This window comes from Lipomyces tetrasporus, assembly GCF_029532465.1.
Source record: "Lipomyces tetrasporus strain NRRL Y-64009 chromosome Unknown POJ06scaffold_9, whole genome shotgun sequence".
Lineage (NCBI taxonomy): Eukaryota > Fungi > Ascomycota > Lipomycetes > Lipomycetales > Lipomycetaceae > Lipomyces > Lipomyces tetrasporus.
Window position 1 is genome coordinate 816,296 of NW_026611604.1, and position 25,781 is coordinate 842,076.

Below are 25,781 nucleotides of genomic sequence, written 5' to 3' on the forward strand. Positions count from 1 at the left end.
AAATGGGGTACAATAATCACGCATTTCATGGTATCGGCAGGAATTCAAGTCCCGCGACGTTGCAGCAGCGGGAAGGGTCTTCGAGTCTGTCAGCGTTGGGAATGGTCAGCAGCGCGGCAAGTACGCCTAATGCAAGCAATGGAATGGGGTCCTCCTCTTCGTCAGACGAAGAGGCGGATGAGGACTTGGAAGATATAGCGGCTGATGCCGAGTTTTCGAGAAACTTTGACACCGGCGATAGTACGTACTTTTAGTGTGTGCTTAACGGGACCAAGTACTAATCTTGTTCAAACAGAAACTGGCCCAAGTTTTGCAATTGACCGGACACTATTGAGAAAACATTCTGTATCATCCCGCAATGGATCTTCAGACAGTTCATCAATTTCCTCGCCGAATACGCCAAATATGTTCCCGCCGACAGCATCGTCGTCACAATTCAACACTATAATCACACCGACTGGCGCGCCAGGCACCGCAACGTCTAGCTACTTCCCCCGCTTCCCATCCACAGACGACGACATGCCGTTAGCAGATCAAGCGACTGAATCACGGCGTAACAGCGCGACCAGTAGGTTGAGAGAGCACATGAACTTCAAGGATGCGTCCCCCTCGACACCACCGGCCCAGCCCGCTCCAATCCCGAACTCGCCCATCGAAGAAATGCCCCGTCGTGCAGTGGTGTTCTCACGCTTAGGAGGCGGCTCATTAAAGCCGCAGACACGCTCGTTCATGCGGGTTACGCGGGAACTGGCAGACGAGTTTGCGCCCGCGGACGCCGAAATCAAGCATGAGGCCGAAATCACGATGGCGTTCCGGGATGAGTCCGGGGGCGGCGAAGAAGACGATTACGAGGACGATGAGGACGATGATGATATGGATGTCGCGAGTTCACGCAGACGCGCTGACCGCCGAAAACAAAAGTTTAATAATAAGTACAAGGATTGCTATCCCGCTGTGCCGACCCAGGACACCATATTCCCCACCGATACGGCGGCTAGTCCATCAGCCAGTGGGAAATTACTCGAGTCGCCTCCGTTTCAACGTCGAAAACGAGCAGCAAGTGGAGCGAGTGTAGGGTATTGGAGCGACCAGCGTGGAGACGACGACGATGACATGCTGAACGATACAGACGATGGCCCGAGGGACGACACTGGCGTCGGCATACCAAGCGCGAGTGCCAGTCCCGTGACTGGCGCGATGTTCATCCAAGCTATGAAGCGGCCGAGCGAGGGATGGGAGTCGCCGCTGTCGACGTCGCCTGTCGGATCGACTGCATTAGACCGAAAATTAAAACGGAGGGGAACGGTCGACGAACGGTTTGAACCGTATTCGATCAAGCGCCGCGCGGTGTCGCCCGGTATGGTCACGGCTGCGAGTCCGACCGTGGGATCATCTGGCACGTTTGCGGCAGGTAAGCGAAGCATGAAGCAAATGCAGGATACATATGATCGCATTCAAAAAATGAGCTTAAATTGATTGACCTTTGCGGGCCAACATTTTATTGGCGAGTGGGTAAAATAGGTAAAAATATTATAGGATTATATTGTGCATTATTACGGATCACACAACTAATTACGGGTACGGGTTCAGGGTTCAGGGTTCAGGGTTCAGGGTCGGACGTTTGGTATCTAATAAATTACTCAAATCATTCAACTGCACATGAATCGCGAGTCCTGCTCGCGACATCGTTAAACATGAACCAAGAAGTTGGGGGCAAGCCGCCGGAAGAAATCCCAAGTCGGCCAAACGGATCTTCTTAGCTACGGGTGGAACTTCACTCACAGGAGAAAAAGAAGCCGTTTAAGAAAAAACCTGTGAGCCTTCAGGAGCCTGGCTGCCGAAACTCATGACGACCAAAATATAGGGATAAATGCCAAGACTCCGTCGGACGTTCCTTTGGAGCTGTAGTATCTACCTTCACACATACTAACCGCGAAAAAAGGAACGTGTCACGATAACAAAATGTGATACAGTACCTTTTGCACGTAGCCCATAAATCCTATCAGTAACCGATCCGAAACCGTGGTCCGATCCGTTCGGAGTTGGGCGTCGACGCGGGTGATGTGTTCCTAAGGTTAATACAGATTCCCTCAACGGTAGATACAAGCCGATTCTAGCTGACACGTCGAATATTGGTACGACGATTTTGCTGCCAACACGAAACCGAAAGCGAACGTCTGAATCAGTCGAAACCGTCGACGGCGCAAATAGTGGACAATGGACAAAGGACAAAGTCAAAACCTGAAACAATCCAGACTGAAACCCGCCCATAAAAATGACATCGACAATCAAGATCCCTTTGAAGATCCCGTCTCATCTCACATTCATCATAACCCCGCTATTGGTAACAACACAAGTCCATCCGCTTCGAAATGCGAATCACGGAAACACAAACCACACCCATCAAAATGTATCAAACTCTAAAACGCCAACAACAAACGTGTACTGACAACAGCGCAGCAATGCCAATTGAATCATGAAACAACTCCGAAAATGCGTCGTACGGAAAACAAATCACTCAGGTGCTGAAGCGTGAAAATTAAACCAACAGTCGACAAAAGTCGCAATATTTGAATCTGGGTTACTGAAATATGACAGGAAGGATAATTTGGTTGGCCGAAACCATTGGCGGTCGGTATCGAGCTGCCATCGACGATCGACGGGGTCGTCGACTGCTTAAGCGGCAGTCGTACCGAGGCAGCCATCGACGATCGACGAGATCGTCGACTAGGTTAGGTTACTCCGTAAGTTGACTCATACACTGAACAATCAATGTTGCATATTGCTGAGGTCTTCTCATCGACGACTCCGTCCACCGGACGCAATAACTGCGTGGCGATTCGGGGCGAGATAGCGTGCACGTCTCTCCATTGTTGAACCACTCTGACCATCTAACTAACTAATTAGTATCAGAGCTAGAGGGGACTGCTAACCGGGGTGTCCGTTGGTCCGCAGGATTGTGACCCGAGGTCATGCTTGGTTGTCGATCGACCTGCTGCTGATTGACCATGGAACCAAACCCACTGGCGGTAACATGCAAATCATCGACGACGGTAAAGAAAACGAAGCGCATTGGCCTGGACGGGAGTGACGAGGTCTTTATATAGACGAGTGTTGGGTTGGGGCGAGGACAGCGAGATCTGGTGATCGATCGATCGATCGCGGGCGAGCGAAGGTTGGAAGGAAAGCGTTGCACCGCCACACTCAGCCGCGCATGACCAGCGATCGTCAACGTCGAGGCGGAACTGCGTGCGCCACACCGAGCATTCACGTGCGTCCTCGCGTAATGATGAGGCTGGTGCGGTCTTAACTTCCGTCGTCATCGCCTCCGCACGTTTCGTTCGAAGCCACGAGAACCAACTATCGTATCCCACTATCGTTTGTCCAAATAATAGGCGCTCTAACAAAGTTGCCTTCCGTCGTGACTGCATTTCCCGCGAATAGACAAATACACGGGAAGTGGCGACAATTAATTCCGCCATGTCAGCATCGGAAGCGTATGAACGTGAAGGTCAGGTATGTAACTACTATGGCCATCAGAGATGTATGCGTTCCTGGATGGCTGACAATCTGTCATTTAGAACGACAGTCGGTTAGATGAACTGGCTTCAAAGCTGTCGTCACTACGGCAGGTAACTTCAGATATCCACAACCAGGCCTCTCAAACGTCGTTCATCCAGTCTTCTGTAAGTTCATAACGTTTGCTATTGTAACGCGTCATGTAAAGTGCGGTTCTAACGCAGTTCCTTTAGTCAGAAGCATTCACGACACTCACATCTTCAGTAAAACACTCGTCACAGCGTCTTGCTAGAAGCGCAGGAGTGTCGTATCCAATATACAAGACCGTATTCTTCATATTGGTCGCCGTCCTATTTATATATCTCGTCTATCTCTTGGTCTAAATAGTTATTCAATAATTGTACATTAGTGTCTACATGCACGCCATTAATTTGAAACCTCCGAGGTTGCTGCGTAATAGTTTTCAGTCCAGGATTGCAAAACAACGTGGCCTCGGTCAGTATTCTTCAGCCCATGGGCAGCAGAGGATATATTGAACTTTTTGTTCGATTAGATTTGGGTAGTAGTAGGCGCAGGTTGGGGGTGGAGCGTGTAGTCATTGTCTCTAGGGACTTCTGTTTCATAGTGCAATGCTAACAGGCAATATATATATAATATATCTTGTGTGAAGAGTCCAAAATGCACATGCCGTCTGTAAGCAGAACAAAAAATCGCCTTTGAATCTTGTCACCGCATATACAAGGCCCGTTTATCACGTTTGTTCCTCACTTAGCACTTCGTCCGCCACCAATATCCTGTCCCAATCGATAGGCTCCGATCGTTTTTCCCCATTCGATCTTAGATCTTGTGACTGGCAATTGCCGTCTCAAACTCTTGAAGGCCCCGTCACTGAGACCACCAAATTCACGGTTCAGTTCCTCTTGATAACTGCGTTCTAACGCGGCAATGGACTTGACGATAGAACTTGTCTGTGCGCTCTTGAAATCTGACTCGACCGGCTTCGTTGATTTCAGGCGGACATTGCCATCTTCGTAGTAATGCACATCAATCGCGATAGTACCTTCCAGGGATCCAGAAGAGAGGTTCGCGACGTATGATGAACGCCATCGCCCGTTCCTTAGGTATGTTAGTTAATTGGTGCGACTGGAGACGTTTCCAAGCTTACCAAAAGTTAGACGGGCTATATTTGTTGCCCACGATAACAATCGCAATCTCGTCCTTGGAAGCCTGGGGAAAGACTCCGTACGATGACGGATTGGGGTAGTGCTCCAAGACATAATGCTTAACATCACCGGTTATAGAAGCACTAGTATATGTTAATCTATGTTGCCCGCACTCGTCCAACGGCTGTTAGCTTACACAGAGTCCCCGTCGCCGTCATATTCTTCGACACCACTAACTTGCTAGTTATTTCGATCAGAATTGTCCACCAAAAAAAGGTGCGAAACATTTCCTTTTGTCATACCAGACTCCTGTGATCTAAGCTGAAGCACTTGCCCAGTTCTGGATCGAAGAACGTGCCTGATCCAAGCTTGTTGTACTTGCTGACAACAACCTAAGTCACATATATGTAAATACGGATTCCGTGCAAACTCGAATTTCAATCATAGTTGCTTACAGCCTTTTCAGCGCCCGGAATATTGACCGTCACAAACTCAGACAAGTTGTAACTCTCAAATGCCGACTCTAAGCCATCGATTATATCACCGTCTTCTTCCACAATGGACTTGATATCTTTCGGTAGATCAGCATACGTCTTGGATCAGATTTCTCCCAAAAAAAAAATCAATCTAACCATCGTAGACTTGTTTAATCTAATTCAATGCTATGTGTTAGTACGCGCCCTAAGCTAAGCTTCCAATCTGCATACCTCGCCAGGCGGCGCATCGTTCAGAAATTCTGACGCGGCTTTTACTTTCGCTTGAACAGACATTCTAAAATTTATCCTCCGGCAATCAAGCGATGAAACGTGTAATGCTTATGCGAAATCCTGGGGACAGCTCGTTCTCCAAAGTGCTGCCCCGTGATGGTATCCGCAGAGCTTCAAGTTGGCTGATACGCGGTAAAGCTTGCGCGCACAACTCAAAGATCGGCCGGGTGGCCCACGACCCGGCTAGTGGTTCAATATAAAGTTTAAACATCTCCAAGGGGACTTTTGTCTCGATATCCTGCGGAATTTTCAGTCGCACTCGTGTCGCATTGTGCTGTTGGATCGATTTATCGATCCATGAGTTGCGCGGGCATTTTATGAGTCTGCTCGTGAACACCCTGCGGACAACTAAGAATGATATTCTATCACCGGCGTGTGATGATGCGACGGCAATGGAACTTCAAACAGCCTGATTTTTTGTGTCGCGTGGGAAGGAAGTCAGTCTATTGCGTACAAACTACATCCTTTCAATCTTCATCCCGCTTGTATCCCCTTGATACTCAGTCTATTGCGTACAAACTACATCCTTTCAATCTTCATCCCGCTTGTATCCCCTTGATACTACGAACGTAGGCCAATATCCTCAGCCCTTTGATCCCTACTCGCCTCGAAATCGGACATCTGAAACTGGGTACTCTGCCCAACATTGAATCCCATCTCCGGAGGCAATGGAAGACTAAACATAACGCTATCGGTCAAAAGACTGTTTTCTATCCTCCCGTCGGACTGGCTGATTGTAGACCAATCAACATTACCATGCTCGCGCGACCCTTTATTTGTTCCCCTTTGCGAATGTGCATCTGTTGGGTTGGACAATTGTGTATAGGACAATGACTCTGGTGTGCTTGACTTGACATTGGATTGGGATGCAACGATGCCCTGAGTCGACCGCAGCGATTGAGACTGGGATTGCCTGATTGGAGACACTTGATTCGGGCCACGGCAGTAGTAGATCGAAGGCGGTTTCTGGGTGCTTGGCACGGAGTTTGTTCTGAAAGAAGCGCCTTGACAGTCTTGGGAATCACGGGCTTCGGAGTTGGTGAAAGAGCTGGTAAATATCCGAACTGGCTTCGTCATTTCTGGCGTGAGATAGGCAAGGCCAGCCAAGCCGTCAGGATCCTCGGTATCGGAGTGCAAGGACTCGCATTCTGACCATTCTGAGCTTGAGATATATGAGCTTTGTAATGCGATGTGGTCATCGGAAGCCCGAATATCTCCACCCGGAGAATATACCGCAGCGGGAGTTGCTCGACCACTAATGCTGTCCATATAGTTGTCATCAATGGCATGGTCATCTCTGTCCTCTTCTACAGCTCTCTCATGTTCATTCTCGTCACATACGCGCCCTACTCGATCATCCTCTGCAAATGTGTCGGGAATGTAATCCTCACCTCTCGTGCCAGTAACCATCGCTCCGACCGACGAGAGGCTTGTTGTAGCACGAGCAGCAAACATAGAGTCAATGGACACCTTCACACTCTCTGCAGTAGCTCTCACTTCCAAGTTCGGGTCACTTTGTGTCAGATCATAATTTGCGTCTAAACCGGTAACTTCATGCGCGCCTTCTCTCTTGCGTTGCAATTTAGCCGGATCACCGTGGTCGCTGAGAATTTCACTACACGAATAGTAGCCATCAGACAATTCGTTGCCAGTCAGGCCACTCCTTTTAAGATCCCAACCATCTACTCTATTATTGGACTCTAACACTCTAGTTCCCTCCAAAATCGCAATGCCATTCCTGAAATCCTGCTCGGCCGTGAAGCCCTTCTGTTTAAGTTCAGATCTTTGTCTATTCTTTGCTGGCGACGTCGAGGAATAACAGCTATCTGAACTCAAATAATCATACTCCTCCGCATCCGAACTCGGCACGACTCGCCGCTTCTTGCGGCGCGTCTGGCTCGAAGTCGCCTGAGTCGTGCTGCTACTAGCATGAGGACTGACGGGGTCTATCCGGTCGAGCGTAGCGCCGTAATTCTCTTTCTCCGCAGAATATCGCACATACTTCAGAATATCGGCTTGACTATGTGTCTGTGGCTGTGGCGAGCCGGAACGGCGGATATAGCCATGATTAAATGTCGCAACTTCTTCGAAGACCGCCAGACGCGTCTGCTCGAGGCTGCGCAGTGTTTGTCGCCGTTTTGGCATGCAGCACTGTGTATGATGTATTCGTCCGGCTCTTACAATGTCCTAAGGTAGCATGAGCCTCAGAATGGTGGACAGCGGTCAGTCTGCTACTGATCGTAACTGTAGAAGGCGCACGATGTTGACAGACGCGACGCGTCGACCGGAAATACGAAGCCCTAACCCGACCCCTCAGAGCATAGGGAGATTACAACGGGTACCACAAACGCAGACCGGTACAACATTTGTTACGACTGTTTTTAACATAGAGCATCGAAAGCCATGTTGTAAGAATATAATAATAGAAAGTCAGCAATGAGCGGTGACGCACTAGGTCCTGACGCTCATGTCGAGGATGAGCTCGTGCTCGCCGATGTCACTGCTCAGCAAAACGCTGGACCACCACTAGGCCAAGCTCGTCCCGTTCCGCAGATATCGTCACCTCCGACTCGGAGAAAACGGAAATATGTCGAGACGGCGCCGGAATACATGAAACCGTTTGTCATTCATGTGAGTAGACTCGTTGTGGTATGTGGAGAATTACGTTTAACACTGAAGTCCAGCCGTTTCAACAGAATGCCTTGTCGCCCCCCTTGAGCATTACACCTATAAAAGCAGCACCGCGGGAATATGTGCCAATCAGTATACTAGCAAGCATTACCTCTCCATCAATATCTTCTTCGTCAACAAAGATGGAGAAATTTCACGATCTCTGTCACCCGATGACCAAGTCCCGACCATTCGAAATGCGGCTTCCCGGATTGGGAAATAAGGTCTTATTTGTGAAGATTGAAGAGGGGAAGAGTCTGGCCGCGATAGAAAAGGTTGGAGAAGATGTGTACATGCTCACTGTGTTGCCGGATCATGTTAAAGTGAAGCATATTCGGACGATGTGGAAGACTAGCCGAAGCACTTCGGGACAGTCTCTTGCTTCACGAGAAAAGTTGTCGGACGTTTGTATGAGAAATGATGACGAGAGTATTCCTGACTATACTACTCTGGACGAGGATTTTGATGGGTATTGGAGGGGCATTGGGGTGGAATTTGCTGAGCCCCGAATACCAAATCCAGCAGTAGCTTCGCTTCTTGAGTCGTTCAGCATGGTGCCTCCAACACCTGCAGAGGGCGCATCTGAGAAATCGGCGTCACAGACGTCAATGACCACGACCTCAGCATCCCCCACGACAGTCCCCTTGCCTGCACTAAAGGACCTTTCAACGCGCGAACTTCTCAAGCACATGCAAGCTATGTACTTCGAAGTCCTCTACGTCTCTAAGTCCCCGCTCACTTACTTCGCCAAGCTCACCCTTGCCCGCTTCCGCACCCTCTGCAAAGACAACCCAGAAAAAATCGTGGAAGTTCTACAGCAAATGATCCTGACTGTCGGCGAATCGGACTACAAGTACAAGTCAGGATTACCGAATATTTTGCTCGAGCTGGAGAATGCGCACGGCATGGATGAAGTCACGATCGGCCTTTTTAATCCCGAGAACCCATCTTCGGAGATTTCTATTCCTGCGATCATTGCGCAGAGTATGGTTGGTTTGAGGTCGCTGGATCATGAGAAGCATTTTGTTCAGCGTTGGTGGAACATGGAGGAGGATGTTCGGCTGCCAAAATCGCGTGCAAAAAGGGTCGATGAAATTAAGAAGCGAGAGTACGTTGGGTTAGTACCGTGTTGATTAATTATCTCTGACCATTGTAGGACGAAATTGCAGGCTATCTTAGCCCTCGAGATTCTCGCGCAACAACATTCTCGCACCACTGAAGCCGCTGATCCTGCTGCAGATGACACCCGTACGAAAGTAAGCGCGAAAAAGAAACGGCCAACGAAACACGACATGGGCCCGAACTTGAATTTACTTCTCGACGTATTATTTGATAGGTTGTATATTTGGCAGACAGTTTCTAGTCTCGATTTTATTATAGCGACAAGCAAGCAGCAAGCAGATGAAGTTAGAGAGTTTTGTTTGGAAGTGATTGTCCCTTTGTAAGTTGCAATGGCGACTTAGGAAGAAAGTCATGCTGACAACATAGTTATGGTTCGCGGTTGCCGAAACAGACACAACGCCTTCTCAAGAAATGTGGCGGTGAGAAGTCATCGATCGATGCGCCGTCATCGCCTACTGCTGGTCCCAGCCAATCCAAGAAAGTCAAGCAAGAAGAAGGTTTCTCACCAATAGCGCCGTCGAAAAATTCACGATCAAAGAGCAGGTCCACGACCGCCCCTAATGCAACTGTTCGTGGGTTAAGTTCGTCTATCTTGAAGTGCGCAGATCTCAGGTCGGATCTGAATACAAAGGGACGAAAACCGGCTGCAGCTCGTGGCGGATTATTGGTCAGCAAGAAGACGCTTGAGCGGCGACAGATTGATATAACCACGAAGAAGTGATGATTACTGCGAAGTTGTGATGAAGAGAGTAAACGATGAGGTGTGTGATGCGTTTTGCCTATCTGACGGTCGCGCGGTGATTGGACAAATCAATATCGTCATCAACATCATCATCATCATCATCATCATCATCATCATCATCATCATCATTATCATCATCACCACCGTCATCACCGTCATCATATTGCAACAGCCTTGTCTTATTGAAGACTAGTAGAAAACATGCGGACCAAACAGATAGATTCTTGAGGATTCTCGAGAAGCGGGGTATTGGATCATGCCCGCTTAGAGCACTAGCCACTACTGGAGACCATGTTGTATATAGACCTTGTAATTTCCCAAAACGTGCTACATTAGGGTTTCAGGGTTATTAGATAGAGCAGGACAGGAAGGCGTGGTTTTATATAACAAACGAATATTACGAATAACTTACGAATAAAAAATTGGCATTAGTAAGCAAGAAATCTTCAATCATTATCGTGAACCACTAAATGTGTGCAAAGTGCAAGCGGAGGTGCGGAACTAGAAGGGCTGTTGGCATTCCGTAGACTTAGTCATTAAGCCAGCGAAAACTATTTGGTCTGACAAGTTCGCCCGCCAGTTCATCAACCAATTGCGCTCGACATAAACTTGGTGCCATTAAAAGTCGCCAGTCGGTTGTGAAACGGGATCTGACGAAAGTGCTGGGTTTGGCTGATATGAGGAACTTTTCGGAGGTTCCCGACCAACGCGTCGCCCGACTTCAGTAACACGCGCGCCGCGGCCTCAACCCTCAGCCGCGCCTGCCTTAACCGCAAAAGTCGTCCACGGATCCCCTACCGTCACCCGGCATATTCACACATCTTACGTGTTCGTCTGCGTTTATTCCGCACAAGTATTTGCCGGAGAATTGGCCTATCCGAGCAAGCGAGGATATTCCTCCTCTATGTGTAGTGTGCAGTTTGAGATTGGACAACAGTATCGAGCCACAAGGTCCCCTTCCCGGTCGACAACGACAAGAGCAATGCCACGGGGCGTGAAGAAATCGGTGTCTACGGTGTCGGCAGAAGCTACACCGGCGCTCGACGACGCGACAGGCATACCTACAACGACGACGTCGCATTCCCACGCCCACGGCATCGACGTGCGTATCCAGCCACGCAAGCGGCGATGGATATCGAGACGAGCAGAAAAGGAAATTAACGAAGGAGTATAGGATTACATGTTGCCGAAAGCGACAGTTACGAGGTTGGCAAAGCACGTACTTCCCGCCAACACGCAGATCCAGAAAGACGCCATGACAGCGCTGTCGAAAAGCGCGACCGTGTTTATAAATTATTTAACATCTACGTATGTCGTTTGTACTTTGTCTTCACGCCGATGCCCTAGCTGCCGCGAGAAGGAGAGTGAGAGTTTGACGAGCTGATGCCGGCGTAGGGCGAATGATCTTACTATTGGCTCCGGCCGGCGAACCGTGAATCCGAGCGACGTGTACAAAGCGATAGAATTGCTAGAACTAGACTTCTTTTTGCCGCGGTTAAAAGCCGAAGTCGACAGTACGTTTCGTCCCGTATTGGTTGTTTGTACAAAACGTGTGGGAGTACTCACGTAGCTAGAATTCGTCGAGGTGGCGAGCACGAAGCACAAGAAGCCGTCAAAAATTGTGGACGAGAGTGAGATTGCGGTGGTTGGTGCTGACGAAGAGAACGGTGACGAGCCGCCAACAGTTGATGACCATGAAGCTGGAGAGAGGACAGTAAAGAAGGCCAAGGTCGGAAACGGGAAAGTGGTTGCTCGACAGGTATGTACGTCCATACACTCGAGCTAATACTGGGGCGTGGGCTAATGCGGGAAAATTGTAGCCATCAGTCCGGGACGAGGATGAGACCGAAGTCGAGGACACGGAAGAAGAAGTCGAGGAAGTCGAGGACGAAGAAGACGACGATGATGAGGAAGGGGATGACCCGGAGCCGCCAGAAGATGGCTCATCAGCCGAGGACGCGTTCGAAGACGCAAAGAACGACCTGGATGATGAAGACAACGGCCCGCTCGACATCACTGCAAATGTCCGATCTCCACGACCGTCGTCACGCGACAGATTGCTGGCTAAAGATCCGGATGCGTTGTCGGGCAGCGAGGACGAGGACAGTGATTAAGTTGGTAATGGGGCGCATGTGCATGGATTCTTGCTTCATTCATTTGTATAATAGTTGCAGAATGTATAATACTGAATCGGCGAGAGTGTTTTTCATCTATCTCCCACTGTCGTGGACAAAAAGACGTTCGGCTCAGGAATTATTGATTTCTATACACAAAACTCGAAACACATAAAAGGCGCTTGTAAATATCACTGGGGGTAAATAAACCATAATACAACAATACATAAAGGCAACACGAATTCGTAACGCATAATTTGTGTTCTCACACATTCTACCATCCAACGCATCTAATACATTGATCCCGCTTTGTCCCCTCCGATCATACCATGTGATTCGCCAATTACCGTATAAAAATTCGTGCCGTAAAATAGAAAGCTGGGAAAATGGAACAAATGTGTAGCTACAAAACCAACAAAATTTCATACAAGAGCATGTATCCATCGTCGCAACGTAAAGTCGTTCCCTAGTCCCGTCCCGGCAATTTCATTGGTTTTTTATGACATTTTTTAAACTTTTTATTTTGTCAACACCGAGCGAAGCTTATGAGTCGAGGATACCCCAGTACTTCTCGACACCAAACAGGCCATCCGGCTTCCAGTAGTCATTGAACGCGGTGAACTCGATCAACTGATCTGCAATATACTCGACCAATGACGTGACAGCAGCCTTCTGGTTCTCAACAGATGGGACGGCGACGTTGTTGTTCTGACCCTGCTTGGGCCAGCCAGATTCGGTGATGAGAACATCCTGACCGGGGCACACGTCCGAGACACGGCCAATCTGAGTCTGGACGAAGGAACCGGAGTCCTGGGCAACGACGTTACCGTCGAAAAACGGGTGGCAGTTGACGGCGGCATAGTCGGATGCGGCACAGAGCGAGGGATTGGCAATGACAGCAACGAACGTGTCGACAGTGACGACTGGCCCATTAAAGCCAGCGGCACGGAGAAGAGAGCGACCGGTGTTCACGAGAGACACAACCTCGTCCGCAGACTTCTGGCCAGAGTTGACGAGCTCATTACCAATGGCCACAGTGTGGACTTGGTCCCAGCTGTAGGTGCCAGCAGTGGAGGCAATGGCGCTAACAGCAGAATCAAGGGCCGAAACATCATAGATCCCGAGGAAGAGCTTCTGGCTGGATGAGATGGCAGCCCACACGTTCTCAACCTGAGCGCAGTCGACGCCATAGAGACGGATGAGCTCATAAGAGCCAAAATTAGAAACATCAGACGCGACGTCGGAAGCAGACTTGCATGTACCATCAGCGTTGTATGGCGAGTAAACGATACCTTTCGCGCCACTGAAACTGCCAGACGAGGACGAACTGGAGGCTGCAGGAGCAGAGGACGAGGTCGACGCGGGCGAGCTCTCGGGAGCGGTGGTTGAGGTCGAGGAAGTCGTGGGCGCAACGTACTCCGAAGTCGAAGAGGTGGTAGGAGCGACGTAGGCCACGGTCGAAGAGGTTGGGGGAGCGACGGACGACGAGGACGTTACATCTGCAACAAGGACAGCGGGAGCGACGTAGGCCACGGTCGAAGAGGTGGTGGGAGCGGCGGACGACGAGGACGACACATCTGCAACAGCGACAGCGGGAGCGACGTAGGCGACAGAGGTGGTAGTAGGCTCAATCGAGGTGGTTGTGGAGGATTCCACGATCGGGTTACCCCATTGGTCGACAACAGCGGTGACGACGACGACGCCGTCGTCGTTCTGGTAGGCCTGAGCGGTGACAGTGGCCGCGACGGTCACATAGACGACATCTGGCTCGGCTTCAGCTACAGGCGAGGGACTGCGACGATGAAGATTGTGGGCATGGCGCTTTTGGACATTAACGGGCTGGGCAAGGACCCCTTGAAGGAGAGCGACGAGCGCGAGAAGAACGACAGCTGCGGACTTGACCATGATGAATAATTATGCACCTTGGATCGGACCGGTTCAGTTCGAGAAAAACGAAGACACGCGATGACAAACAAAGGAGGGACTGAAGTTGGTGGAACGATTAGCCGTGAAAACAATCGATTGATTGAAAATCAATTAAGCTGGAAAAAGCGAGGTAAGGAGTGACGAGAAGCACCGTAGCGAATCAAGAAGACGCGTAGTAAGGAGTGACTGAAGGACGCGACAAACACAAACTGGAAAAGAACGACTGAAGAGCACGGCTGGAGAGTGTGGGAAAGGAGCGTGAAGATGAGAGAGTAGGAAAGAGAAGAGGAAGTTACTGTTGGGGGTGGATGGCGTGGAAGTTTGTGATGGAGGAGCAGTGCGAAAGCCGAGCCGGGTTGGCGTTGAGGTTCGTTCCACGTCAGTTTGCACTTTGCAGTCTTGTGTCACCAATTGGCACACTGCAGCCGCCGGATGTAAACAAACGGAAAAAAGGGGATTGTGCAGGAACGCTTGCATTAGGGTTGCAACACTAGACCCAATTCAGCTTAGGGTGCGTGATTTTACAGCACAGGCCCAGGTACGCCAATCCTAAAAAGGTCTAGGTCTATGCGTGCAAAATTGCACTACGACCAGTAACATTGGCATTAATTTCCAACCAAATTTGCTGGCCGAAGAACCCGTCACGAATATTTACAATAATGAAAGTCTGTCACCACTGAACAGCAAAAATGACGAACAGACGTCATTGCCATCAATTCTGGCAACCAGGCACGCTGCTGACCAGACGCAAAAGTAAAGGCGGAGAAAGGACACGCGAATAGTAACAATAGCACGCAAAAAAAGCCAGGGGCTGAGACCGCCAGTAAAACAGCGCGTCGCAAGTTTTACCAAAGCATTCCCCCCCTTTCCCAGAATAGTTGGTTCGCAGCGTGTGGTGAGCGACACTCTTTCTGGTGTCCATGTTACAGACACGTTTTTTACACAGAGAAACCTGCGACTTGCGTATGTTCCATCTCTAATCTTGTGTGGATAATAATTGCAGTCTCCTGACTGGCTGTTTGTAACGTACTTGTATGTTCACGGCTTGGCTGTCGTCGGGTCTAAGGCCAGCCAATGACAGAAGCTGTCTGACAGCTCGAAATTGCAGTATTGTGTTCTTGAACACCTGCACTATTGTGCGGCAGCCATCTGCAGATCATGGCGTTCTGTTATCATCCAGCTGTCAAGTAGTCGATCTCCCGCGTTTTTCGTCCCCAGCCAAAACGCCGCTTCACTTATAGCCTATCGATATTTCCAACCACTTGGATCTATATGCAACTCTGGAGCAGCACGACGCCACTTCCCGGCGATAAAACGTACGTTTCATAGTCACGAACTGAACGGCTGCAAAGAGTCACCGGAGTATGATATGACCGATTGACGGCACAAAGGAACAAGCCAATTGCACAGATTATGAGTTAATGACCATGCCCTTCCATATCCACTGCATACAAGGCGCGCACCGCCAATTAAATCAAGATCTTTCTGCATCTAAGTCATTCGGGTTGGCAAATTGTTGCCTTGCCCAAAGCTACATCCGATCCCTGAGCGGCTGCTCTTACTCTTTTGCGTTCTCTTAATCTCTGTAACTAGTATTATTAAATAACATGATGTTTGTTGGCTTTGCTTTAGGGTTTATAGTAGCGACAAAACGGCGGACGCCGAAAAAATTGAAAAGTTAAGGGTTTGGGTTGTGCGCCAGCTCTATCGAGTACCCTAGCCCTCTACTTCTAGAGGCGCCGCTCGCTTCCGCCTGACTGATCGCCTCACTGCATGCGGCTGGGCTTAATGCTAGGCTTACGCGTACTTTATAAGGATTATTCTCGTCGCGCTCTGCGCAAGGATTCAAAAGAAAGGGCTCAACCGCTGTGGTTACGCGGGGATGGAGGACAGGATCGTTGAGTGCGTTCTGTAAAACTACTACTGGTAACTGTAGATACTCTCCCAATCGCCACGTCACAAGTTGAGTAGTGCCCAAATGGAATGCGTAAACATATATATCAACGACGTATATAACAAATGTAGGCGTGCGGGGCCCGGGGCCCCGAAAATGAATGTCACATCCAGCACTTAATGAAACCACAGCACCACCACAATAATATTGTGGCGCCTGATACAGTACTTCATCAGCAATTAGGCACTGTTCCAATAAAGGAAGAGATTTATTGGACCGCCGTAGACTCTCCGCGAGTGCGGACACCATGAGGAAGTTAATGCTTTTCTGTTTAGGGATAACTTATGCAATGCAACAAGGGAGTTTGAAACTTAGAAAAAATACTTTACGAATATTAGTTACTTACGAATAGTTAAAATTTCTTAATTGTATTCGCATTAGTAAGCAAGAAATTACCAATTGTTCTATCAATTTGCTTGTATAATGAAAAACCAACCCGTCGCTTTAGACAGTACGGCTTTGATGTATGCGGACGCGACGGCCATCCGAGGTCTGCCATAGCGCGTTTGCTAATGTGTCACTTCTGTACTGAAACTGGAAATTATAGAGCAATTATCAAAGCTGTCGCTTGTATTCTCTGAATAACAATATCAATACTATCGTACCGACAAATCAAATGAAATAACCAACTCCATGAAACATAATCCACATCACGAAATACTTTGCGAGGAACTATTAAAAAGCGGTATGTTGCAGAATCGTCGCTGTACCCATATATCATGAATGACCGCGATACCGCAAGATCTTTCATAACTCACATAGAACTGCAAAGCCGGAACAGGAATGCCCGCATCCGGCCTTACTGTTCGTAAACGACCTATATTCCTCCATCTCTATGCCATGACAAGCACAAATTCTAATCAAAAACCAATGGCTGCGCCTTCGCGTTCTGCTGCGCGATGGATTCTTCCTGTAACAACCTAGCCTTTCCTTTCCTTCGCTCGTCCTCCAGCTTCGCGCTCAGCTTTCCTGTCGATTTCGACACGTTTCGTCTCTATTGCCTTGTTAGTCCACGTCCAACGCATAGCGTTCGTTCTACCACGACTCCCCCAATGAAGCACGGAATATAATACATACCTCTGCGGCCAGAGCAGCGGCGACCCTCGGATCCTCTGGCGGCGGCGACGAAGCACTTTCTCCACCTAATGTCTTTCCCGTCCGTCCCGTACCCATCATGCGAGACGATGTCGTAGTCGACCCCGGGACAATCCCTTGTTTCCTGACGACCCCTCCAGACGTCGAGGTTGCTTGCTTACCCGATGGCGTAGTTCCCACGCCAGAGCCTAGACGTTGACCATTTCCGGTTGCGGTCGTCTGTCGGCGCGAGGGCGGTTCGCTCGGAGACGATAGACAACTTCCCATTGTCGGTTTGCGTGCGGAAGGAGCTAGTTTCCGGTTCGCGGATGATCAGGAAAGCTGAATCGTATAGCTTGGCAGCACAAGCACTCTGTAATGCTGTATACACCTCGCAGCAATTGTACTTTCTGGGCGGAATCAGATATACCCGTGCGAACTCCTTGCTCACCGTGGCGAGAACTGAGCGCAGCTAAATGGTTGATGTGGAGAGTCCTTGTGTGTGCGTGGCCGAACCTTGCAGTAAAGTTTCAACGAACGACGTCACTTGGCTTTTGATTCCCTGTCAGTCGATTTTATGCCCTCATACTGTGCGTGGGTTCTGTTTCACAGTATAAACGACCACATAATATATTATCTCCTTAGACACAAGTATATATTGTATTTCGGGCTGAGAGTGCGTAGGATTACAATGTCCGGAAAGCGCAAGGTATCGTACACAAAATCTCATTTGCCCGCGAGTCGTGATCCACCGTCGTCTAACAAACAGTCTAGTCCACAGCACGATCATCCTACTCCAAAAAGCCCAGACAAGATGCCTCATCCACCGCCGCTCCTCCGCAGAAGAAGAACACGGCGGTCTACATCACAAACCTGCCGCGGGACATCACGTTCGACGAGCTCGAATCCATCGTCGGCAAGTACGGCCTCATCGCCGAAGATATCTCGACCGGCAAGAAGCGCATAAAGATATACACTGACGACGACGGGACTGCGAAAGGCGATGCGCTGGTCGTGTTTTTCAGGGCTGAGAGCGTGGCGCTGGCGGTTGATATGCTAGACGAGACGAAAATTCGTTTCGACGGCAAGAAGACGGTCGACGGACTGCAGGTCGACATCGAGAATCCGGTTATACGGGTGCAGCCGGTATGAACAAATCTTGAGTGGTTATATTTTTGTATTGGACTTGGGATCACTGATTTGTTGTGGATAGGCGGATATGGACTATAAAGTCGAGAAAGAAACTCAGCCGATCCAGCAACGAACTGCGCGCGAGAAACGCGAAATATTAAAGAGCGTACAGAGGTTGAATAAGTATGTTTCTATATTCACGAATTTATGCAACGGCGGCGACTAATTGGACGCAGTAAACTGGCAGATTGGGACGACGACGAGGCTGAAGCACAGCAACGGGCCGCGGCCAATAAACGGTGGAGCAAAATCGTGATCCTCAAACACGTATTCACGGTCCAGGAACTAGCAGACGATGTTGCTGCTGCTCTTGACATCAAGGAGGATATCCGGGAGGGATGTGAAGAGATCGGCCCTGTATCTAATGTCGTTTTATACGATCTCGAGCCTGACGGCGTAATAAGCATCAAATTCAAGGACGAAGACGATGCGCTCGAATGCGTCAGTAAAATGGACGGTCGGTATTTTAGCGGACGGCAGCTCAAAGCATCGATATATGACGGTCAAGTAAGGTATCGAAAGTCTGGAAAGAAGCATGGAGAAGAAGAAGGGAACGTCGAAGAAGAGCGGCTGGCCAAGTTCGGAGAGTGGCTGGAGCATGAAGAAGGTGACGATTAAGTTGGTGTATATTTAGGAAGTAAAGGGCGTTTTTTTGTTTTAGGTAGAGTCTGGTCCAATTATGCGCAGAAGTACTTGTCTATTTACAGAGTGACAAACCGTAACGCCATTCCGATGCATATGCCAGTTCACGAATCCTCCTCTTCCTGTCGCGTTCGCAGATCCCGATTAATAAACCTCCACACCTTCCGGGCCGCCTCACGACCAACGCTCTTTGCGATCTCCGACTCCGACATCTGGCACAGCTGCTGGAAATTCTCGACATCGTACATCAAATTCCGGTAATTTACCGCCGTGATCCCCGGCATGCTGCGCACCATATCCAGGGCGGCCTGGTTATACAAATTTGCCGAGTCGCTGTTCTCACCTAGCTCGTCCAGCCCGACGTTTGTTGCTGTCTCAGGGTCTGGCTCTTCGTGATTGCGTTTGAGTTCCAGAAAGATTTCTGCGGTCTGGTACGGACTGGAGGACCAGATTATGCGGAGGTTCGGGAATGAGAGCACGAGAAGGACAAGCTTCGCTTGCAAATCGTATCCTCCGATTGCTCCACCGGCGCCGGCTGATGCTGATACTGTCGAGGCAGACACGTCCGAGAAGGGCTCGAGCGAGAAACTCTTGTTCTGGTCAAATTCGATCAGCAGTACGACGGTCTTGTAGTAATGCGTCATCGTCTCGCACTGGGAATATAGTCGACCGTCTCTAAAACTGCTGATCAAATCAGGTATGCTCTTGCGCTCGACGCAGATGTGCGGGGAGAGGATGTAATCACCGACTGTCAGCATGGACGGCACGATGACGAGCTGTCGACCGTGTAGGAGGGATGGGAGCGAGGATCTAAATTCACGCATGTCGACAATCACTCGCGGGGGAGTCACTAACACATCCATGCGTCCACCGCCGGCAATTCGTGTGTTGACTTTACGCAGGAATGAATCCTCTGGTGCGGCCAAGTCGTCCACGTCTGTCGTCATTACCATCGCCATATTCTACTACCGTCAGTGGGAGACCTAAATGGCATAGATTACTACATACTGCTCGCTCTCGAATAAGTTTCGAAAACGCGTCTTTCTCTTTGCGAACAGCGCTGAGGTAACGCTGCTCTTCTATCGAGTCCCCGTAGTACATCAGGTAAATCTTGAGCTGGCTATCCCTATTCGACGCACGATGCACCTTTTCTTCGTAAGTGATTCGCCAATTCAGGGCAAGGTTACACATACCTCTAGTCTGCGTATAAATGCTGCATCTGGCTCATACATAATGACGTACTTCGGCTGCAATTCCTCCAACACGTAATCATCCATGTCCCCATCATACGGGAGCACCGCGACTATATCATTCATATCAAACAACTCAAAGAAATATTCGTCCGGCGTATCCAATGCTTCAGTTGCCGCTACGGTTTTCGCTATGCTCGACTCAATATCCTCGTTCTCAAACTTTTCCTCGAGTAACTGGACAACATCTGAAGAGTCAACTTCGTCCAAGTCGATCGCCATACCACTGCCCTTGCGCGACGAAGAAGCGGCGACCGCGGATCTGCCGCGAACACGACGGCGCTTGTTAGGTGGTGGTCGTCCCCGAAACTGTGGTTGCGAGGATTTGTCTCTGTCAGCGTTTGCGGATTTTTTCTTGTCATCTGCCTTTTTGTCCACAAACAATTCCTGGCGTGCATTCGCAAAACCAGGCTTCCAACTAATATATTCGCGTAACTTGCGTCTCAGCATATGCCAGGCCGCGCCGCGGTCTTCTTGCTCTTCCACACTCTTAGCATGGCCTCGCTCGGAGAGGTATTCCTTGATCTGGTCGCACGTTCTCTCCTCCGCGCACATGATAAGTACAGTGTTCGCTTCGCTGCCCGCCGTCGCATGCGGATTTGAAAACAAATCCGCTGTAATCTCGTCAAGCAGAACTCCAAGCTGTTCCCACTTTGGTTGTTCCTCCAGTACCGGTGTAATTCCGTCAGGAAACAAATCATCCTGCTTCTTGCCACCCCCGGCCTCGCTGGAGGTGATGTCAGTAATTGGCGCGCCGACGTAAACCCGCTGTCTCGCTACCGTAAACAAGACATTCGCTGCGTCGAGGAACAGCCACGGCGAGCTGTTTGACCTCGTACTCCCCGGACTCGGCGTATTCGCTGCAATCACAATATCCAGCATCTTATTAAACGACACGCAATCGTAGTTGAGCAGGTAATTTAGAATCTGCCTCAGCGTTGTCAAATCCGAGACCATCTGCCGAGACTTATAATTTAGTCGGTGCCAAACGGGATCTAACTGTCTCCGAATCCGCACATCAAAGTTCGTGTGGAGTGCGTTTTCGACAGCCCAGTCGTCGTCGTCGAGGTCGAGGATGGCGTTGCTGGACCGTCGGAGTTCGCGGAGACAGATGTCGACGCATTCGAGCACTGCGGTCTGGATTTCTTTCATTGACGGCGTCAGGCTTACTGAAACTTCGATTACGTCCTTGAGTTTGCGATGGGTCGTGACGTCTTGTTCAAGAGATTCGGCGACTAAGACTTGGAAGCTAATACGCATCAGTCCTTTTATTCACACTGGACAGACGGAGAAGGAATACGTACCGTGGCCATAATGATGCCTTCCGGAGAAACATATGCTTCAGCATATTCGTCAAGGGAGAGAATCCAGTTATAAAAGACTCCGGCATATCTGAGAACGCTTTAATAAACCCCGCTTTATTGCGTTCGCGAAATAGACGCAATATAAAGGCTTCCTGCGATGTTGCTGTCACTTTCTCAGCATGTAAAACGATAATACCTGTAATCTTATTCGTAGCGATGACGTCTATCTAGCGTTAGCCTTCCACCAGCCCGTGAATCAAAGATCGTACCTGAGAGAATATCAACTACCAAAATCCGTGAAGTTACTGCAAACACACCGCCGGCGCTATACAGCATCTCCCGTCTCTCGAGACTCATCATCTCGGTATTCACGACCGTCAACCCAGTACGATTCATAGTACCCTTATTCAACGTTCCCAGTTCGGCCAGACCTTCGCCGATCCACTCGATTTCTCTGTCATCGGCACCGATTATAAGAACGAGGTTGCCGCCCGCAACGTCATATGCGTGGATCAAGTTCGTGACAATGCGGGGCAGACCGAGACCGCGGGCGATTATCAACAAGGCATCTTCATCGAGGAGTTCGGTTACTAGAGTTTGCTGATATGCCAGAGGAAGTGAGAGATGGACTTCGCCGACGTCTTGCGACTGCGACGGTTGTGTCTGTGACTCGGACATTACTGATACCGAGCCCTGTCACTCGAGAGTGATCATTGCCACTGCTACTATGATTAGGTGAAAACCTCGAAAGCGGTCCGACCGGTTAGGAGACAACTGGGGCGCGTGCCAAAGGATGTAGTGTCCGCGAGAGCGAAATCGAACGCGATCGATCCCAACGCGTAAACTCTGTTTACTTAGGCATCCGCATGTATTATAGGAAATGCAGTGATGCAGGGATTCACACACGGTACTAAAGCGTAATACAATTCTAATTAGTGACCACGCATCTATCTAGTCGGAGATGCTGTCATAGCCCAGTTTGTATACTCTCGCAAAAGGTGCCCACCGTCTCTACTCAGAGAACTCGACTGATATCTTACAACGACGATTTATTTAGGACAATATAAGTAATAAGAGCAATAAAGCAGCAGCAACAAAATCAGTCTGTGCCTATTTGACTGCTTATTCGCAACAAGCTTGCTCTGTCAAAGTATTTGGTACATATTGAGGAGTAAGCAATTACATTGGACACCCAAACATGGAAACCTTAAATAGCAATTCACGTGGCGTTTTGGGTGACAGTTTCCGCACACATTGCGAGCCTCGGGATTGGTGGACCTGCGTGCTCCAAGTTACGCCGTCAACGCAACGGGCAAAACCTGCCAGACACTTCATCGGAAGCGATCAAGTTCTCGAAGCACATCTCCAGTCACCATTACCTCCTTTCGAATCCACCGAACAACCCCGACAATTGGGATTCACAATGTCTGCTGTTGCTGTATGTATCTTAGTTTTATTGCCTGACTGAATTGTGATGGGATGGGAGGAATTGAATCGGCGTCGAAGCTGCTGAGCGAGTTTCCGATTGGTGTCCAACCCATCGTCATATTTTGGGAAATGGGATCATAAAATAAGCTGACGAGTTTGTGATAATACAGCGTTCCGCCGCTCTGAAGCTCGACTGGGCTAAGGTCGCCTCCTCGCTTGGTCTCAAGGGCACAACAGTCGCGTCGCTCCAGGCCTTCCGCAAGCGCAACGAGGACGCCCGCAGAAAAGTCGTCGAGTTCCAGGCCCAGCCATCTACTGTCGACTTTGCCTACTACCGTTCCGTGTTGAAGAATACCGCTATTGTCGACGAGATCGAGGCCGCGTTCAAGACGTTCAAGCCGGTTACTTACGACGTGTCGGAGCAGATCAAGGCCATCGAGGCGTTCGAGGTCAAGGCTCTCGAGAACGCGAAGGCGACTGAGGTCAAGGTGGAGGCTGAGCTTACTGAATTGATTAAGACGCTCGATAATATTGAATCTGCACGACCATTTGAGGATCTCACGGTTCCTGAGGTTATTGCTGCCAAGCCTGAGCTCGAGACGAAGGTCAAGGAGATGGTCACCAAGGGAAGATGGGATGTTCCTGGCTACTCGGAGAAGTTCGGTAATCTCGCGGTTATGTAAAGTTGTGGTGTGGCGTACATTGGAGGAATACAGGATCTTAAAATTGGAAGGATGGAATGCAAGACAGCCGTGTTGTATTTTACTATTTGGTTAGACTCATCTACTTACGATGAATATTCGGCATTGCACAATTCAGTTGAATTAGATATGAAATTTAATGCGCAGAGCGACAATAGATCTCGAAGGCGGAAGGTTATAAGTACAATTGCAAGCCCTTTGATTTCGTACAAATCGATCATAGTCTCATGATGATGACATTCAACAACTCTCTAACCACGACCTCATTATTTTACATGAATGAAAATCTATCTAGTAAAACAGCTAGTAATCTAAAATCTTCGACGCCCATCTGAGTTGATTACAATGAAAGACGTGTACAAACGATACAGTAATAACACATAAGCAAATAGCCGCGACTGTCCATTTTGGAAAACCGTCCTGGCCGACTCCACTTCCAGTAATTACTATTAATGATACGAGACTATTAATTATACGAGTAACTTTTCACCTCTCTCCTTCATGCATGCATGTTACCTGGCAATTTAGACAGTGAGCTTGCGGGGCTTCTCCCAGGGGTTGGCCTGGTCGGTGAAGTGACCGTAGGAAGCGGTCTTGAAGTAAATGGGACGAGCAAGGTCGAGGTCCTTGACAATGACACCAGGGCGGAGGTCAAAGTTCTTGCGGATGATGGCGACAAGCTCGTTCGAGCTGTACTTGCTGGTGCCGTAGCTGTCGACGAAGATGGAGAGTGGCTCGGCGACACCGATGGCGTACGAGAACTGGACAAGAGCACGCTTGGCGAGGCCAGCTGCAACAAGGGACTTAGCGACCCAGCGGGCAGCGTATGCAGCGGAACGGTCGACCTTGGTGTAATCCTTGCCAGAGAAAGCACCACCACCGTGGGCACCCCAGCCACCGTAGGTGTCGACAATGATCTTGCGACCGGTCAAACCAGCATCACCCTGGGGACCGCCGATGACAAAGCGACCAGACGGCTGGATGTGGAATATGGTCTTGTCATCAAGGTACTTGGCAGGAATAGTTTTCTTGATGATCTTGTCGAGGATCTCAGCTCGGAGGTCCTCGGTGGAGATGGTGTCAGCGTGCTGAGTCGAGATGACGACAGTGTCAACTCGGATGGGGACAGTCGAGCCGTTTTCATACTTGTACTCAACGGTGACCTGGGTCTTGGTATCGGGGCGGAGCCACGGAAGGCTTCCGTCACGACGGGCAGCGGCAAGTGCAGCGTTGAGCTTGTGGGAAAGGACGACGGTCAAGGGGAGGAGCTCCTCAGTTTCGTCAGAGGCATAGCCGAACATGATACTAAACCCAGTCAATTCCTATTCGAGGTCGATACGTCGGAAGCACAAGTAACATCAAACTCACCCCTGGTCACCGGCACCGAGGTCCTCAAAGTTGCGCTCTACATGGACACCCTGGGCAATATCCGGCGACTGCTGCTCAATGGCGACAAGAACGTTGCAAGTCTTGTAATCGAAGCCCTTCTCAGAGTCGTCGTAGCCAATGTGCTTGATGGTGTCACGGACAATCTTCTGGAAGTCAAGCTTGGCCGTGGTGGTAATCTCACCAAAGACCATGATCATACCTGTTCGCGTTGTGTCAGTATACTGGGACCGAAAACAGCATCATTAGTCAGTAGCAGCCAAGGCGCAGCATACCAGTCTTAGCGGCAGTCTCGCAAGCGACCTGGACAAATTCGACATGTTAGTTGCTGATATAGGTCCCGTGCGTAGGCGCAACTTACCTTGGAGTACGGGTCCTCCTTGAGGCAGGCATCGAGAACGGCGTCGGAAACCTGGTCGCAAATCTTGTCGGGGTGCTACAATTGCCAATTAGCACTGGGGTGAACGACAATGAGACTCAGCTAGACCCCTCAAAAAATCTAGAGCATATGTGGTGGGTTGAGCAAAAAAAATTAAGGAAAGGAACACGTACTCCCTCGCCGACAGACCTGGAAGATGCTAGTTAGCATACAGACTAGAACATGGCAATCAAGGAACAGGTACATACTCGGAGGTGAAGAAGAAGTGCTCGGAGGAAGTCATGATGTATATGTATGAGTACGAGTGTGAATACAGACTAGAAGCTGTTCGGACGGAGGAGCGAGGAGAGGATAAATAGGATTTACTCGAGGCCGGCAAACAAAGCAGACAAGGGGACGACAGCGGGAAAGGACGCGGACAAAATTTTTAGTTCAAGTTATCAGCACGC

At 49.6% G+C, this 25,781-nt stretch overlaps 12 protein-coding genes across 12 annotated transcripts; 6 read left to right on the forward strand and 6 right to left on the reverse strand.

Moving 5' to 3' along the window:
- The first annotated feature begins 114 nt into the window (after positions 1-114).
- Positions 115-1,701, forward strand: POJ06DRAFT_150179 (uncharacterized protein). Its single transcript, XM_056184656.1, has one exon. It carries the CDS (start codon positions 205-207, stop codon positions 1,474-1,476), a length of 1,272 nt encoding a protein of 423 aa, XP_056041816.1. The 5' UTR covers positions 115-204; the 3' UTR covers positions 1,477-1,701.
- Positions 1,702-3,333: 1,632 nt separating this feature from the next.
- POJ06DRAFT_259284 (uncharacterized protein) lies at positions 3,334-4,161 on the forward strand. The gene is made up of 3 exons (XM_056188358.1): positions 3,334-3,516; positions 3,582-3,686; positions 3,753-4,161. Exons 1-3 carry the CDS (start codon positions 3,481-3,483, stop codon positions 3,900-3,902), a joined length of 291 nt encoding a protein of 96 aa, XP_056041817.1. The 5' UTR covers positions 3,334-3,480; the 3' UTR covers positions 3,903-4,161.
- Positions 3,883-5,636, reverse strand: POJ06DRAFT_150175 (F-actin-capping protein subunit alpha). Its single transcript, XM_056184655.1, has 7 exons — positions 5,390-5,636; positions 5,315-5,333; positions 5,138-5,253; positions 4,985-5,074; positions 4,879-4,922; positions 4,685-4,825; positions 3,883-4,635 (listed from the first exon to the last, which is right to left on the reverse strand). Exons 1-7 carry the CDS (start codon positions 5,450-5,452, stop codon positions 4,284-4,286), a joined length of 825 nt encoding a protein of 274 aa, XP_056041818.1. The 5' UTR covers positions 5,453-5,636; the 3' UTR covers positions 3,883-4,283.
- A 150-nt stretch (positions 5,637-5,786) lies between these two features.
- POJ06DRAFT_259290 (uncharacterized protein) lies at positions 5,787-7,697 on the reverse strand. The gene has a single exon (XM_056188359.1). The coding sequence runs from the start codon at positions 7,592-7,594 to the stop codon at positions 6,011-6,013; it is 1,584 nt and encodes a 527-aa protein (XP_056041819.1). The 5' UTR covers positions 7,595-7,697; the 3' UTR covers positions 5,787-6,010.
- Positions 7,698-7,773: 76 nt separating this feature from the next.
- POJ06DRAFT_259291 (DNA replication regulator SLD3-domain-containing protein) lies at positions 7,774-10,420 on the forward strand. Its single transcript, XM_056188360.1, has 4 exons — positions 7,774-8,080; positions 8,134-9,227; positions 9,276-9,560; positions 9,608-10,420. The coding sequence occupies exons 1-4, from the start codon at positions 7,886-7,888 to the stop codon at positions 9,960-9,962; spliced, it is 1,929 nt and encodes a 642-aa protein (XP_056041820.1). The 5' UTR covers positions 7,774-7,885; the 3' UTR covers positions 9,963-10,420.
- Positions 10,421-10,747: 327 nt separating this feature from the next.
- Positions 10,748-12,222, forward strand: POJ06DRAFT_259296 (histone-fold-containing protein). The gene is made up of 5 exons (XM_056188361.1): positions 10,748-11,085; positions 11,158-11,291; positions 11,379-11,497; positions 11,558-11,742; positions 11,804-12,222. The coding sequence occupies exons 1-5, from the start codon at positions 10,888-10,890 to the stop codon at positions 12,095-12,097; spliced, it is 930 nt and encodes a 309-aa protein (XP_056041821.1). The 5' UTR covers positions 10,748-10,887; the 3' UTR covers positions 12,098-12,222.
- Positions 12,223-14,358, reverse strand: POJ06DRAFT_259297 (glycoside hydrolase superfamily). The gene has a single exon (XM_056188362.1). The coding sequence runs from the start codon at positions 14,000-14,002 to the stop codon at positions 12,641-12,643; it is 1,362 nt and encodes a 453-aa protein (XP_056041822.1). The 5' UTR covers positions 14,003-14,358; the 3' UTR covers positions 12,223-12,640.
- Positions 14,359-16,333: 1,975 nt separating this feature from the next.
- Positions 16,334-17,585, reverse strand: POJ06DRAFT_150382 (uncharacterized protein). The gene is made up of 2 exons (XM_056184657.1): positions 17,055-17,585; positions 16,334-16,971 (listed from the first exon to the last, which is right to left on the reverse strand). The coding sequence occupies exons 1-2, from the start codon at positions 17,337-17,339 to the stop codon at positions 16,834-16,836; spliced, it is 423 nt and encodes a 140-aa protein (XP_056041823.1). The 5' UTR covers positions 17,340-17,585; the 3' UTR covers positions 16,334-16,833.
- A 157-nt stretch (positions 17,586-17,742) lies between these two features.
- POJ06DRAFT_240083 (uncharacterized protein) lies at positions 17,743-18,860 on the forward strand (the record flags this gene model as incomplete). Its single annotated transcript, XM_056186074.1, has 4 exons — positions 17,743-17,760; positions 17,826-18,197; positions 18,265-18,365; positions 18,419-18,860. The coding sequence occupies 4 exons, from the start codon at positions 17,743-17,745 to the stop codon at positions 18,858-18,860; spliced, it is 933 nt and encodes a 310-aa protein (XP_056041824.1).
- A 64-nt stretch (positions 18,861-18,924) lies between these two features.
- On the reverse strand, positions 18,925-22,594 carry POJ06DRAFT_150391 (uncharacterized protein). The gene is made up of 5 exons (XM_056184658.1): positions 21,708-22,594; positions 21,439-21,661; positions 20,078-21,383; positions 19,893-20,030; positions 18,925-19,846 (listed from the first exon to the last, which is right to left on the reverse strand). The coding sequence occupies exons 1-5, from the start codon at positions 22,114-22,116 to the stop codon at positions 18,989-18,991; spliced, it is 2,934 nt and encodes a 977-aa protein (XP_056041825.1). The 5' UTR covers positions 22,117-22,594; the 3' UTR covers positions 18,925-18,988.
- A 64-nt stretch (positions 22,595-22,658) lies between these two features.
- On the forward strand, positions 22,659-23,759 carry POJ06DRAFT_259305 (uncharacterized protein). The gene is made up of 2 exons (XM_056188363.1): positions 22,659-22,876; positions 23,037-23,759. Exons 1-2 carry the CDS (start codon positions 22,862-22,864, stop codon positions 23,547-23,549), a joined length of 528 nt encoding a protein of 175 aa, XP_056041826.1. The 5' UTR covers positions 22,659-22,861; the 3' UTR covers positions 23,550-23,759.
- On the reverse strand, positions 23,760-25,735 carry POJ06DRAFT_259307 (S-adenosylmethionine synthetase). Its single transcript, XM_056188364.1, has 6 exons — positions 25,581-25,735; positions 25,506-25,521; positions 25,315-25,389; positions 25,229-25,256; positions 24,936-25,155; positions 23,760-24,872 (listed from the first exon to the last, which is right to left on the reverse strand). Exons 1-6 carry the CDS (start codon positions 25,613-25,615, stop codon positions 24,092-24,094), a joined length of 1,155 nt encoding a protein of 384 aa, XP_056041827.1. The 5' UTR covers positions 25,616-25,735; the 3' UTR covers positions 23,760-24,091.
- Between the last annotated feature and the right edge of the window lie 46 nt (positions 25,736-25,781).

Excerpts from the sequence above, each read along its gene's own strand:
- POJ06DRAFT_150391 (XM_056184658.1), bottom strand. The coding sequence starts at position 22,116 with ATGTCCGAGTCACAGACACAACCGTCGCAGTCGCAAGACGTCGGCGAA. Across the intron at positions 20,031-20,077 it reads CATTTATACGCAGACTAGAG|GTGCATCGTGCGTCGAATAG; the intron begins GTATGTGTAACC and ends TACGAAGAAAAG. Across the intron at positions 19,847-19,892 it reads AACTTATTCGAGAGCGAGCA|AATATGGCGATGGTAATGAC; the intron begins GTATGTAGTAAT and ends TGACGGTAGTAG.
- POJ06DRAFT_150382 (XM_056184657.1), bottom strand. The coding sequence starts at position 17,339 with ATGGGAAGTTGTCTATCGTCTCCGAGCGAACCGCCCTCGCGCCGACAG. Across the intron at positions 16,972-17,054 it reads CCGCTGCTCTGGCCGCAGAG|AGACGAAACGTGTCGAAATC; the intron begins GTATGTATTATA and ends ACAAGGCAATAG.
- POJ06DRAFT_150179 (XM_056184656.1), top strand. The coding sequence starts at position 205 with ATGCCGAGTTTTCGAGAAACTTTGACACCGGCGATAGTACGTACTTTT.
- POJ06DRAFT_259284 (XM_056188358.1), top strand. The coding sequence starts at position 3,481 with ATGTCAGCATCGGAAGCGTATGAACGTGAAGGTCAG. Across the intron at positions 3,517-3,581 it reads CGTATGAACGTGAAGGTCAG|AACGACAGTCGGTTAGATGA; the intron begins GTATGTAACTAC and ends TCTGTCATTTAG. Across the intron at positions 3,687-3,752 it reads CGTCGTTCATCCAGTCTTCT|TCAGAAGCATTCACGACACT; the intron begins GTAAGTTCATAA and ends CAGTTCCTTTAG.
- POJ06DRAFT_259296 (XM_056188361.1), top strand. The coding sequence starts at position 10,888 with ATGTGTAGTGTGCAGTTTGAGATTGGACAACAGTATCGAGCCACAAGG. Across the intron at positions 11,086-11,157 it reads CCCACGCCCACGGCATCGAC|GATTACATGTTGCCGAAAGC; the intron begins GTGCGTATCCAG and ends GAAGGAGTATAG. Across the intron at positions 11,498-11,557 it reads GTTAAAAGCCGAAGTCGACA|AATTCGTCGAGGTGGCGAGC; the intron begins GTACGTTTCGTC and ends TCACGTAGCTAG.
- POJ06DRAFT_259291 (XM_056188360.1), top strand. The coding sequence starts at position 7,886 with ATGAGCGGTGACGCACTAGGTCCTGACGCTCATGTCGAGGATGAGCTC. Across the intron at positions 8,081-8,133 it reads TGAAACCGTTTGTCATTCAT|CCGTTTCAACAGAATGCCTT; the intron begins GTGAGTAGACTC and ends ACTGAAGTCCAG. Across the intron at positions 9,228-9,275 it reads GATGAAATTAAGAAGCGAGA|GACGAAATTGCAGGCTATCT; the intron begins GTACGTTGGGTT and ends TGACCATTGTAG.
- POJ06DRAFT_259307 (XM_056188364.1), bottom strand. The coding sequence starts at position 25,615 with ATGACTTCCTCCGAGCACTTCTTCTTCACCTCCGA. Across the intron at positions 25,257-25,314 it reads AGGAGGACCCGTACTCCAAG|GTCGCTTGCGAGACTGCCGC; the intron begins GTAAGTTGCGCC and ends GAATTTGTCCAG. Across the intron at positions 25,156-25,228 it reads CGAGACTGCCGCTAAGACTG|GTATGATCATGGTCTTTGGT; the intron begins GTATGCTGCGCC and ends CAACGCGAACAG.
- POJ06DRAFT_150175 (XM_056184655.1), bottom strand. The coding sequence starts at position 5,452 with ATGTCTGTTCAAGCGAAAGTAAAAGCCGCGTCAGAATTTCTGAACGAT. Across the intron at positions 4,923-4,984 it reads GCTTAGATCACAGGAGTCTG|CAAGTTAGTGGTGTCGAAGA; the intron begins GTATGACAAAAG and ends CGAAATAACTAG. Across the intron at positions 4,636-4,684 it reads TATAGCCCGTCTAACTTTTG|GAACGGGCGATGGCGTTCAT; the intron begins GTAAGCTTGGAA and ends AACATACCTAAG.
- POJ06DRAFT_259290 (XM_056188359.1), bottom strand. The coding sequence starts at position 7,594 with ATGCCAAAACGGCGACAAACACTGCGCAGCCTCGAGCAGACGCGTCTG.
- POJ06DRAFT_259297 (XM_056188362.1), bottom strand. The coding sequence starts at position 14,002 with ATGGTCAAGTCCGCAGCTGTCGTTCTTCTCGCGCTCGTCGCTCTCCTT.